General features: G+C 44.6%; 2 protein-coding genes across 2 annotated transcripts in view; both read right to left on the reverse strand.

Moving 5' to 3' along the window:
- LOC309670951 (kelch-like protein 8) overlaps window positions 1-13,535 on the reverse strand; it is a gene marked incomplete at its 5' end in the record, with an annotated part of 421,963 nt that overhangs the window by 186,158 nt on the left and 222,270 nt on the right.
- LOC309671216 (AF4/FMR2 family member 1-like) overlaps window positions 1,543-13,535 on the reverse strand; it is a gene marked incomplete at its 5' end in the record, with an annotated part of 38,371 nt that continues 26,378 nt past the window's right edge. Inside the window, 9 exons of the mRNA XM_082482421.1 lie at window positions 1,543-1,897; window positions 4,591-4,820; window positions 6,206-6,249; window positions 6,352-6,445; window positions 7,069-7,140; window positions 8,322-8,458; window positions 9,300-9,363; window positions 10,341-10,432; window positions 11,461-11,707. Of these exons, the coding sequence (XP_082338547.1) occupies window positions 1,776-1,897; window positions 4,591-4,820; window positions 6,206-6,249; window positions 6,352-6,445; window positions 7,069-7,140; window positions 8,322-8,458; window positions 9,300-9,363; window positions 10,341-10,432; window positions 11,461-11,707 (1,102 nt within the window). The 3' untranslated portion in view covers window positions 1,543-1,775. The remainder of the gene's footprint in view (window positions 1,898-4,590; window positions 4,821-6,205; window positions 6,250-6,351; window positions 6,446-7,068; window positions 7,141-8,321; window positions 8,459-9,299; window positions 9,364-10,340; window positions 10,433-11,460; window positions 11,708-13,535) is intronic.

The following is a 13,535-nucleotide window of genomic DNA, read 5'->3' on the forward strand; positions in this document are numbered from 1 at the left end:
ACCCTGCCTCGCGGCTTGCAGCAGGTCCCCCTGGGGCAGGCAAGCTGTGAGCAAGTGGCTCTCCATTGGGAACCCGGCCTGGCAGCAAGGAGAGAGGTGGGTGTATGCAAGTGAAAGTACTGGGGGGGGGACACACTCATGTCCCTGCTTCACCTTACGCTTACCCCTAACACTCTGCTACGGTTCTGGCAGACTCCGACAGAGGTTTTCAGGTTCAATAAAGCTTTTTTCTTTCCCTCCTCCCCCTCAGCTGGTGATCCTAAGAATAGCTTTGATTGAAGATAAAGTCCGAAGAAGGTATCGACCCTCTAGTCTGGAATTGAGCTCCAAAGTGCACATCAAGACTTCAGGCCAGCTGGCCATCCCTGCGCTTCCTGAGAACAAAACAGTTAATGCTGAGCCCCTCTCTGTCCCTGGCTTACTCAGAGCAGTCTCTCCCCCAGGGAGAAGGAGCACAAGTGAAGTTTGATAGGTAAAACGGGGAGGGGGAGGACATGGACCTTTCTTCCACTGGTTAGGACAGCTTATCCCTGAAATGCACTATGGCTTTTAATAAAGTGAACGTAAAAGGACAGTCCCTTGAAGGTGCGGGAAGACTAAGGCAGGATCCCAGTGGTCTAAGTTGCAGATTTCTAAGTCGCTGGGCCCATGCTGTAGTTTGGTTGAGAAAGAGCAAGTGAGTCATCTCCCACATGAAGGATGCCCTACTTTGGTACCAAATCCTGCTCTTAGATATTCACCGAGACCAGCAATGGTTGCAGGCAAATATCCAAACGCAACATTTGTCTTATGTTCCACATTCAGCCACGTAAACAGAAGCGATTCCTCCCCATGTAACCTCTCAGACTCAGAACGATGTCCAAGCAACCACGGTGACCCAGTACAGCTGTCCACCCCCACCCATTGAAGCGACAATAAGCAACCGGACAAGGAGTCCTCAGTGTGAGCAATGTCCCTCCACCACAGAAGAGGGGTAGAGCTGTTTCCAACCATACCTGGTCATTTTGGCACCCCAGCTGTGTTTGGCTTACAAGCCTTAAACCAAGCAAGACCCTAAGTAACATAGTTCGAGTGCTAAGGGCATGTGTGTGCACGAGTGTGTGGCAAGGAGGAGGACCAGAGCAGCAATGACTTAAAAAGTGAACTTGCAGCGCTGAAGGCAGTGGCTTCCCCCAATTCTCAGGACAGCAGCTGGTTGACAAATGCAAGAGGGTTAGGTTGGAAAGCTGGCAAGGCAGACCAATTTGCTGTTTTTACTGTAACATAATGCTGTTCGGTGCTGATGAGGTTGCTACTTGCCATCTGAGGAACAAAGACACCAAAGATTGCATCCGTGCTTGCAAAAACACTTCTCTGACATGTCTTCTGGGCACACAACTGTTGTGGACTGTGGGATGTTGCGTAATAACGTCTGGAGGCAGATTTCCTTCTTGTCGGCACTTCTTCATGTGTGATTATTGTCCTGCTGGTTATTCGTAATAGAAATGTTTATAGACCATCAATACATTGAGCCATTCAGACAATTTATTGCACTTTGTCGTTTTAAAGGAAGGTGCCATCATCATCGAGGCTTTCCTCCATCTCTTCTTTTTCAAGGCAGCAAAGCGCTACCCTACAAACACCATTCAAAGTTTTTCCAGTGTAACCAGATCCATTCCACCTTAACTTATTTTCCCTTGCAGGTGCTTTGTATCCAACGATTCAACAAGTCAGACTGTTTCTGAGGCTTCAAAAGTGCAAAAAAGTTCAAGGTACTTAACCACCTGGAGCACCAGTTAAGGCGTATTTGTTTCCAGTCTCAGCCACTGTAAACCCTGTCTAGTGTAGCGTACCAGTTCAGTCATGCTACTGTTCAGTGCCAGAGCGCACGTCGCTGTGCCGAGTTCAGCAAAAAACTCTGGAAAAAGGGTAGGGAGAGAGAAAACATGTGGTTGGTTTCACGTAACAGGCATGTCTGACAGGCAAGGGGGCAGCAAGGAGCGACAACAGCAGCACACTGTCAGCCGGCAAGTCCCATTAAACGCATTAATGCAAAGAGCTCAGCAACATTAGAAGGCTGGGAAGCATACCAAGCACACGAGGCAGGGCACATGAGAGGAAAACGTACTCACACACACCTGCATACACTGAACTGCCTCCCCAACCGCTGGGTTTAAAGGGACGTCGAGACTCCATGGTAGGTGGGCAAAAGTTTGGGTCTTCACACATGTGCTGTGTGCTTCCCCCAGATTTTAAACAGGCCAAATTCGAGTGTCTTTCTGAGCAATGCCCAGAAGCACACACAGCTGTCGTTGGACTGGTCCCTCTCCTTCATCCATCCTCAAACGTCGAAGGCATCATGATTTCTCAATTGAGCAGGTTTAAAAATTTGGATAGCTTGGCAGGCTATACAGCTCTGATTTGAGTTGCTTACAGCTGGGCACATCAGGCAGATTTAACAGAGTCCTATCCTGCCACCAAATTCAGGCACCGTGCTCCTCCTCCGGCACAGGCAGAAAATGGATCTGGCAGCATATCTGAACCTGCCGGGAGGTGCTGGCAGGCTAAATGCCCTGCTCTGCGCTGGCAATCATCTCGGCAGGTGAGAGTGAGTTACAGGAAATTATCACACCTTTCCAAGACATTGCTGCGTGACCTGCCTTCCAGCAACACGGGCTCACCCCAGTCCCTCCAGCCTCAATCGTCTTGCCAGATACCTTTTGAGAACCTGGCCATTCTCAGCTCTACTTTTTTACACACAAAGATTGAACCTGGAGGCTGAAAATTTCTGCTTGGCTGTGCAAGGAACTCTTCAGAAGCAGAGAACACAACGCTTTCCTTCTAATACTTTCCAATTCAGAAGCAGAAAACGCATTTCCCCTGATTTTCCTTCTTTTGTTTACAAAATGGGTATCCATTCCCTTCATGGGGAACGGAAGAGCTGCAAGCAGAGACGAGGAGTCCAAACTCCCTGCCTGAGCAAACAGAAGTTAATCTGATCTGTGACCACAGCACCACGTGAAAGGAGAGTGACTTTACATGCACACATGCAACCTCTGCTCGTCATTGCTGTGGAACATCAGAGGCCAGAAGGCAACGTGTTACAGCCTCATGATCTGAATTACGCACTGCTCTGAAGTGAGGAGCTGGGTCCTGCACTGGAAGCACCTAGTTTTGGACCCGCCAGAAAGCACTTCAGCACAAGTGCCTTGGACATCAGTTATAACTAACTGCTTTCCACTAACTTCTCCATTTAAGGGAACTTGATAGCTGAAGGCCACTGCTCTTTCTTCTTCTTCTTAAGCCCTATGAATTGCATAAAAGAATCAAGGATGTGGCCTTTTCAATAGTTTTAGGTACTCACTCTCTGTACCTCTTAGAACCTGTACATTACACCAAATATCAACAAATATCAGAACTGGAACTCCTCCACCGTCCTGAACAGTGACAGCAAATGCAAAGCCTACAGGAGTATTTACTGTTCTCCTGCACAGATCCACTCCCTTGAGAGTATTTACTGCAACACAGAGCAGGTTTTGAATTTACTCTTGATTGATGAAAGATTGTGCTCAGGCTGTCCCCCCTACAGGTCTTCCTCCATGACTCATTCCTCTGGCTTACCAGCAGTATCCACTGAGCCTTCTGTGTGACAGTCTTTTATCAGCCTTTTGAGGACATAATCCAAAATGCTACACATGAATTGCTGCTGCAAGCACAGATTTGCTCAGAAGACAGCCAACAACTGGAGCTACTTTATTCAAAGGTGACTTGCAAAGCCTTTTGAATTTCAGCAACTGCCTCATTAGCATGAGTACTTTTACAGCCTTCCAACAATTCAGCCAGGCGCATCATGGTTACTTTCTTTTGCAAGTTTGCCAACAGACCGTGGCAATACGTCCCTTTGCCCACAAAACTTTGTGTTTGATGAAAAATGACACTGCAAATGCCACGTGGGATGGCAGGTTATAGAACTGCACCCACTCTAGGGCTTTTGCTTACTCACCACTGCTTGTACCACAGGACAATACAACTTTTTTATTAACAAAACTGTAAAATAAAAAAAGTAGCAGCAATTTTAGGAAATGCTACCGGCAAATACTGGTCACGTGCCCAGCAAGGACTCCAATTCAAGTGCTGCTCAGATCCTCTGTTAGAGAAGCCAGTTTCACCGTTTTCAAGACAAAAATACCTGGAAGTTTGACAAACAAACTAAAACACAATGCTACAGGCCAAAAAGCTGTTTTTATAGAGAGTGAACCGACTCAGAAAAGCTCTGCGCCCCAAAGGGAAAAACAAACAGCAAAAAACCCCTTACGCTTCTTGTGTTACCATGAAGCAAGTTGGCTGGTTTCCTGCATTTGATACCCTCATCCCTTAGCTCTTAGACGTTTGAGGATGCCAAGACAATCTTTTAATTGGAACACTCCTCAATATATCACCATCAAGTATCTCTGCCAATAACCTGCCAATATGCCATAGCTGTCTATTTCAACATATTTAATGCTTTGATCTTTAGGTATGGTGTTTGCTCCATTGAGTGTTAGGATTTAAGCGAGAACATACACATAACCACAACACACAAGACAGAAAAGCCAGAAGGCAAAAACTTACCCTTATTCTTCCTGGCCAGTGCATCAGCCTGTTCCCAAATATCATACGCATAGAGGATACAGGAAGTGATGTTGACATAGGAAGAGGTGATGCTTGGGATATTATAGGGGACAGTGGTTGAAGAGCCAATGCTGTTGCCACTGCAGTTGCTAGCATTCGATCCCGGCTGAGAACTCACAGAACCGGCAGGAGAGGACATTGGAGAAAGAGCAGAAGGCATGCCTGTGCTTCTGCAGGAGAAAGAAACACCATCGTGAACATTTAACTTCAGAGTTAAAAGCCTTGCCACAAGACTATCTTATGCCAGGAGCTATCCGCTATCATCCAGGCCTGCAGTATGGAGCGGAGGATTGAAAACTGAGATGTGTTCAGCAACATAACAAGTAATTGTCCTTCAAGTGCAAGGCCAAGTTTTTTGAAGTGATTTGCAACTCTAAGGACTCCTCTTGACAAAAGAAAATGCAGAACCAGACATCAGAAAGGGCCATCCATACCTTCCAAAATCTACACCTATTTGTGGAAGCCTTCACCAGATTATCTGAGTGTTTTCTTTCTAACGACTTCCATTTCAGGCATGCTGAAGCTCACCACTTATAGAGGCTGGAGCTTTCTGGCAGCTAGTCAAAGCAGCCAGGTCAGCCTACCCACACTTATTTATAGATGTAGGGAAGCTACATGCAGTCAGCTGCCCGCCTTCCAGACACAGGCTGGCTTCGTCACATCACTTCACCCCCACCACTTCTACCAACTTAACTTTTAGTACCTGGTATGAAAGGGCTTCCACCACTGCTCTTGGGAGACCATTTACTTCCCAATAAACTATATTGTGCAAGGCAGCAGAAAAATAACTGGAATTTCAGCATTGATATTAAAGACCAAACAACCCTCTCTCAGCTGCAGAGTTTAAAAGGGACAGACGTGGAACCAGGTAGCTATCTGCCAAATGCAATTACCACAGCACACAGAAAAACTCTTTCTTACTCATTGTTGTAAAAACACAGGCCCAGTCTGCAGGGCATCAGGTGAAACACTGTTATGTGACAGCTTGCCCTTTGCTTTTGCTGCCACAGACACAGCAACGCTGCTGTAGATACATAGAAAGGACAAAACGCTCAATAACTCATAAATTAGAAAATTAGTTTCTTTTTCTTAATTGGTGACTAAGCTAAAGAGACAAATATTGAAGTATCACCTCAAAGTTATGCTACCCCAGGACGAAGGCATAATCATACTGGACAGTGGCCAGGGAGATGGGGATGCTATCCCATTAAGTCTCAGGGGATCTCTAACAGAAAAAAGATGACAACAGGGGCTTTGAAACAGCATAGTGACGATACCTTCCTTGCTCTGATCTGCTTATCTGGTGGAGAACTGCTCTTCTTGATATGCTGTAACTCTGGACCTCATAACACAAAAACAACCCCTTTCCAACGAGAAAAGACAGGAGAGAGAGAGAAGAAAAATACTCATGCCCCCTAACAGTGTGATTTCAGGTGGCAAGAAAGAGCGAGAGGTGAGGCGCTCTCAAATGCAGTTAGCAACTCAAATATTCCGGCTATTGTTTTCACTCACACCCTTACAGACGCATTACAACATATGTATTTTTAAATCTTACCTTGCAACACATGGAGAAGGTGCTTGTGTTACTCTGGAAGAACTCTGCAGCAAGGAACAGAACTCTTGTTAGATTTGGGCTATTCGGCCAACATCAGTAACTACCGCAGCCATCCAGCTGGCAGATTGGTAATATCTGTGCCCTACCTTAAAGTGGTCATTCAGGATCCTGGAATACTTGATTGCAGTGTCTTTTTTGTAACGAAACATTGCCATGTGCAGAATGGACTGGCAGCGCATGCTGTGAACAGAAACACACCCAAGCGTCAGTGTTCATGCTCGCTGCTGCCTGCTCAGCAGTCATCAGCCTTGTGGGACAGAGGCAGGCACACATCAGCCGTACTGCAAAGTCAAGAAAGCTCAGAATTTCTCCTCCTCCTGCTCATCTTAAAAAAGGACCCTGTGAAAAAATCACAAGGCGAAAAAAAAACAACACAAAACAAAACAAGGGCGGGCCATGTCTGGTGTTATATTCAAACAGGTGCCCGACCTCTTATAGGTGCAACAGGCCCGTTAAACCCCTGTCCAGAAGTGCCTCAGCTATGTTCAGTGACAGCTTCAGTTACATGGCTCAAACATGGGCAGCCAAATTGCATTCTTTCACCTTAGGTGAAAGCCTTTGTGTGCTCTCAGGTTACCAGCAGATCAAATTTTAGAGCCTGTGCCTTCCACATGTGGTCCCTTGTGATAATGTGGCTCACTTTAGAGATGTTCCAGTTCATTCTGGTTTTTATTCTGTGGGTTTTTTCCCTTGTGGAACTCTGATTCCCATTTAACTCATTCCTTTGCCCCTGAAAGTAATGGGTCTTTCACTCTATCGAGTCTAAACACAGAATAGGAAGGCAGAGAAAAACAGTTACAAACCAAAACACGGCAAAGATTTTTTCATGTGAAGATGCTGAGGAGTCCGTAAAGGATTTCAATGTCATGATGAATCTAAGGAAACAAAAAAAACAGAATCTTGTCAGCCATCAGTGCTCTGAAGTCCTGCTGTTTATGAAAAAACAGCGCATGCCGTTATCTCTAACATCAGTCCAAAAGTCATGAAACCTAAACCTGCCTTGACTTCTTAAGTCCTGGCACTGAGTGCTTTGTATGATCTTGAGCAGAGTACTGTCTCAGAATGCGTTGTTTTCCACGCAGCACGAACAGATGTGACCCCTTATGCGACCCACTCTCCTCTTACAGTGATTACACGCTAACTTACAGGCCTGGGACCCAGAAGAGGTGCCCCTACTACTGAAGGTGAAATATGAATTCAATTGTTTCTGGACAAGACAGACATCTTAGTCGAAATGTTTCTTTTGGCTAACAACAAACAAGCAAGTCTCCTTTATGAAAATAAAGCAACAACAGCATCTTGGAAATACAGTCCATCAAGCAAACAATGTAATTTAAAAAGTTTGAAGTCTACCACAAAAAAAAAAAAAACCAAACCTGACAGCTGTTTCAGCTCTAAGGCAAGAAGTCAAATCAGCTCTCAAAAACACTCATATAACCTGTAATTTCGGTATGAATAACCGATACCTGCCTCTTTTCTACCCAATACATGGTTGCTTGGGTTGTGCTGCTTGTATACGTCATATTATCTACGTGCATCTACAATGGCTGTGAAACTAAATGGGGAAGGTTGCTAAAAGAAACCTCAATAAAGTGTACTAGTAGAAAGACACATGGGAGAAACCAGCAAAGTCTGCCTTCAATCAAGCTACAAGACCTTTGGGACACAAACTGTTCTTCCACATGCTATATCTTTGCTTTGCTTTTTTTTAATTTAAATACTACTGAGCTCACATGCAAAAGCAACTTCAGACCTGTATGAAGTAAAAACTCCTTCGTGGCCTTGATTGTCATAGCCAGCATCCTCTGGTGTACCTCAGCTGCAAGGCTCAAATGCTGAGGAGGACACGGTGCCTACTTCTTCTGATAAGCAATGCTGAAGCACTTCAAAGGATTTGCCTCTGATGCCTCCAGATGGTCTTTCTCGTGCTTGTACAGCAACCTGAACTCTGCTCCATGGTGGGAATCCAAACTGGCCACAGTTGCAAACAAGCAATGCAACTAACCCTTCCCCTCCAAACACGCTGCCTAACCATCGCACTTTGAAAACCGCTTACTTGATGAGATCTATGGTGCCGCTGAATAGGCTGTGAGCTGATTTTGGTGCTGATGCATCTGATTCCAAGGCAATCCCATATTCAATGAAGGAGAGGGCAGCATCTAGGTACTGAAAGGCCCTTCCAGTCTTGTCGGTCTATTGGGAAGAAAATTCTCATTTTTAGACTAAGACAAAAACTACTTCTCTCAAGTGTACCTGATTTCCTTTTTTCTCCCTAGTTAGGCAGGATTTCAAGAAAGAAAAAGATGCAAGTCGGGCCTCCAGGAGATAATTAAAGGGTTCTCAGCAGTAGCCCTAATGTGGGCCCAGTCATCAGCTTTGTGTGCTCTGGCTATTTGTATCTCTTCCTCTTGCTCAATCTTTTACTCCAGTAATTCACCATCTTCACTTTTCTTGGATATTATTTTCTGGTCTTGGAGGCCTGCCTCATGAAAGGCAGATGAGGCTTTTCCTCTGCAGTATTCCCCCACTTCGTTTTCACAAGTAAACGACAATTAGCAAATGTACATTATCTGACTGAGCCATAATTAGCAATAAAAAAAAGCGCTCATTCCTACACACTGTTAAACTGCACACAGTGGAGAAAGTCAGTCCCATTCCACAAAGGGCACTTCCAAGTCTTGTTCGCCAGCAACACAATTACTGTCAGGATCCTGATGTTTCAGAGTAAACTGTCTTAAAACTAACTGTTCCTTGTATTTTCCGAGGACTTTGTGATAGCTCTGCAAAGCAAACAGGCCTGCTAACCTCAGGCAATGTCAATTCCAAATCCCGTTCTCCAGGCATATTCCCTAGATGTCTTTACAAGAGGGAAATGTCTGAACATTTGGCAAATAAAGACAGCCTCCCCACATATAACTTGAACGTACTCCGAGTATGGAAGTAATGTTAGCGAGCGAATCTTATTCACATGCACACAGGTATTTGGTCCGAATGCAAGAGAAGGTTAACATTTTAGCACAGGGCCAGGACTTACCATTGCATCAGCTTTGTGCTTCAGCCTCTTGGCCTCTTCTATGTAGTATTCTGTCGGATGCTGTCTGAATTGGGGACAGAGAGTGGAAAAACAGAAAGCAGAGAAAAAGGGGGGGATAATTATCAATTTTACCTTCAGATCTATAGGATGCTATGAGTCCAAACGTCGTGTTTTGGTAAGCCTGTTACAGTCTTATCAAACACACCTTACAATTATGATAATCACTAAATGAATGTTGTCTGCCTGTTCAGAAATACGCAGCAGCTGAACGCACAGATAAAGTTAATTGATTTCTTAAAAAATGTATGTTAGAATGACATTGAAAACTTACATTTTGAAATAAAAATCCACCAGAAGTTAGGTTACTATGAGGCCAAGTTTACTTCTTTGCTCCCATGGAAAGACAGTAGTTGAGGAACGGCAGGATATCACACAAGTACAATACCACAAACACATTCTGATTGAAACATACAGTAAACTCTGCAGTACCACACTGTCATCTTGGACCAAGAGAGCTTGCATTCGAGCTATTTGCTTACAAGACATACGGTCACCAAGGCTTCTACAGGTCTTGGGTCTCAATCATGACACACATTTCTGTGCACTGGGATAATCTATTCACCGTGCAAATGGCACACAGCCACCTGTACACTAACGAGTGAGTCATGCCCTCTCAAGATAAAGTCAGCTGCCTGCCCAGCACCTTGTCACAGAGGAATTTGCCGCTTGCCAAGAAACACATAAATCAAAACCCATCACTTGTTGGCAGGCATGAGACACCTCTCAGAGTTAAAAAGTACCTAATTTCCAGAGTAGCTTCCCTCAAGCCAAGAACTGTTGTAATGAGACCTTTGCTTTGTGGGGGGTGGAGTAAGTCCCAGGCATGAGAAGACAGTACAGGGCAGGTCTCAGACATCTCTTCCTCTCTCTTTCCTCCCAAAAGAAGGGCTCATTAGGAAGCAGAAGCCAGGGCGGCTGCAGGGCCAGGCTTGCCTGGTGTCTTCAGAAAGTACAGACAAGGGGTGTAAAACAACAACTTACTCTTCAAAGTTGAGTTGAGGTCTCCTTGACTTGGAGGTACCATTCGTCAAAGAAGGCACTGGGAAAGGATTTGTGACATCCCCTACAGATCCCTGAAAAACAGAGCAGAGATAAAGCTGGTTAGAGAGGTACATCTAAATCAATTCCAAAGCCTGGCTTTCCTAAATTTCAAGAGAAAATATTTAGTTGTCCCAGGCACAGTTTACTCTCCAGGTTCTCACCATCTTCTTACCTTCTTCCCCAGCACCCCATCCAATAACAGAAATAGAAACTTGGCTTCTTACCTGACTGCTAGTAAGGCTTAATACCACTCAAACTTTTCCCAAGCATTGAGAAATTAAGTCACAGGTTTGCTTGCACAATGGCTAAGACAGCAGTAAGGCTGCAAGCAGAACATTTTTCATGGCCACTAGCCAAGGCAGGAATGGGTAATATCCATTCACACTTATTCCAGCTTAACCACACAGCAACTGTTGATTCTCTGTTACTAACTCCATTATCAGGAAAAAGCAAGCAGTTAGAAGCCAGCTAATACAGTGTGCAGAATCTGGCCTAACACACACAACAACAGACTAGACCACACACCCCCAGCCACCAGAAAACAGGAATATAATTGAATTTTCTAATAAAAAAATGCAAAGATCCAGCTGCAAGGATCATTAATAATTTTGTAAGCAAGCCACAAAACCTTATATCCAAGCTGCAGCCAAAACCACGGGTTGCTTGTTTCTTACTTTGAAGCAATCCACTCCTTTCTGTAAACACACTTATTTTTACGCCAATATTGTACTTGCAGTCGCCTACAGTCAGAAACGGTTACTACCATAAACATGATTCTCTTGCCTTGGGTTTTTACACGGTCATCCCTTTACACTATTGTTCACTGGTGAAATGAAAACAGCTGATGGAAAGTCAGCAGAGAAGTTACAATGCAGGCTTTCGGGCTAGCAACATATGGTCCCAGACAGCCATTAAAGGAGCAAAATTGCTTCAAAGAGCTTTCTTTGGTGGCTCATTTATCTTCCTTCCTTTTTAATATCCTCAGAGCATATTTCTAAAGACAATCACACAGCACTCACGACTTGCAGGAAACATCCCACCAGTTATAATGGATACCTACTTCGATGCCCTTTGGCAATTCAGCGTGATTTCTCTCCACTTTCTTGTGCTTGGAGAACAAAGGATCCTTGTGGTCGCTCTTGTTCCTGGCAGTGTTATCCATGGCAGGCAGCTCACCAGTCTCACTTCTGGGTCTCTTCTGGGCCATCTTGGTTGACTTTGGTGGAGGATGTGCAGGAGACATGGGTGGCAGAGGTGGCGGTAGCAGGAGATCTCTCTTCTGGTTTTCAAGTAAAGCTTTTGGTGCTCTGGAGATGGGAAGCGAATTCAGCAATTGGGGTGAATATGGTGTACATATAACGTAGGTTTTTTTTAAAAAACTTAGTTACTTCATGTACCAATTCTGTTTAAATTTCTCTGGAAGTATAAGAGGACTTGTTAACATAAAGAATCAAACAAAAGCAAAATGAAACTTCAGGGATTTCATTGTGCATTAGATACCACATCCTCAGCTGCCAACACCACACAAGAAAGTTTCTTTTCAAGTAGGAATAAGATTTGTCCTTGGAGTAAGGACTTGCAACCAGAATATCAGGATGTTGCAAAAAAGGCATCCCTCCAACACAGCCTCTTTTCACTGAAAATGGGAGAGAGGTAATAACAGCAACTAAAATCCCTGGGACAAATCACACAACAAGGCAAATGAATTGCAGCACTGACTCTCTCTCCCCATTATGCTAGAAGATATCTTCTATGGTCAGAAATACTCACCCTGACACTTGATCCTGTATATGCTTTGACCGAGTTTAACTGAGTTGTTCCTTTAAGACTTGCCAGCTCACCCACACAACACTTATAAAGTTGAGAGGATTCAGGTGAGAGAGACTTAAAATGCTGTGCTTTATAATGGCAGAGGCTATCACATTTAATAACACGGTGGCATATCAGTTTTGTGATCATCCGGAGTTAGGATTACCAGGGAACTCTGGCAGCTTTAAGCAGCACCAGATAGCTCTAAACCTTGTTTCTCTACTGCTCACTTACATCGTTTTTATCCAGCTTCTCAAAGTTTCGAGGAAAACACCGAACAGTGGATCCCAACTCATGGATTGCAACATCAGAAGAGCAGGAAATTAAGTTAAACCCAGTGAGAAGACCGAAGCATGACATTGCACATCTTGCTTCATTCTGCTGTGCACAGGACAGTCCTCTCCTGCCTTCCACAACCCACTTTTCCCATGGTACAGTCCCTACTCGCTGCACACATGCTCCCCAGCTTCCCTACCTTGGTACAGCTCTCTCCCCAAAAACGCATCCTTATCCTTCCCACTCTGCAAGCCAGAACACGGCTAAAAGGGGTGCTCATTTTCACTGAGCAAAAGGGAGGAGTGAACCCCAGAATTAAAGCCCTTCTGTATCCCTTCATACAACTAAATGTTAGCCCCAAAGTCTCAGTGCTTTAAGAGCACGTCAATGTTTTCTCTGCAGAAAAGCAGTTTAGTCGTATTGTCAGGACACAAACCTCAACGCTACATACCAATCCAATACCTCCAATTCAAGCAACAAGCAAGCAGGAATTGATCGCAGTGCCCCGTGACTGATGCATGAGCCTCCCCTCTCAGGGACACTGCCCATTTGAAGACATGCTCCTAGAAGCATTAGCTCTAGCAAAGAGCTAGCCAAAATGCTGGCAGTACACTGGTATGCAAATTATGGGTTAAGTTTCAGGAGACGTACCAGAAGCACTGCAAATGTTATGCTGAATAAATGAGAAATTCCTGGCCATGAAGGCCATCTGAAATTCCACAGTTTCATGATTCAAAAGGCATGCTGGCTGTGTGTCCATTAGGTCACATACAAAAAAGACAAAGACAACGAGATGATTTTAGTGGAAAAGGGAAAGGCTCCCTACCCTTACTCACCTATACATACAACTCTGTTTTCTGGATTGGGCTTTGTGCGTTTCACCCATATACAAATTTGGGCCAGTCACTGCAAAAAGCTTATTGGCACTGCATCATGTTGGTTTAGTTAGAGAAAGGGGGAGCTGCACACCTATGTGCTTCTGAAGCATCCCAGTTTAGCAGCCTCACACGGCAGCAAGGGAAGAAACCAGAGTTCTGCAATGTCCATCAC

This window comes from Vanellus vanellus, assembly GCF_965231255.1.
Source record: "Vanellus vanellus genome assembly, chromosome: 4".
Taxonomy (NCBI): Eukaryota; Metazoa; Chordata; class Aves; order Charadriiformes; family Charadriidae; genus Vanellus; species Vanellus vanellus.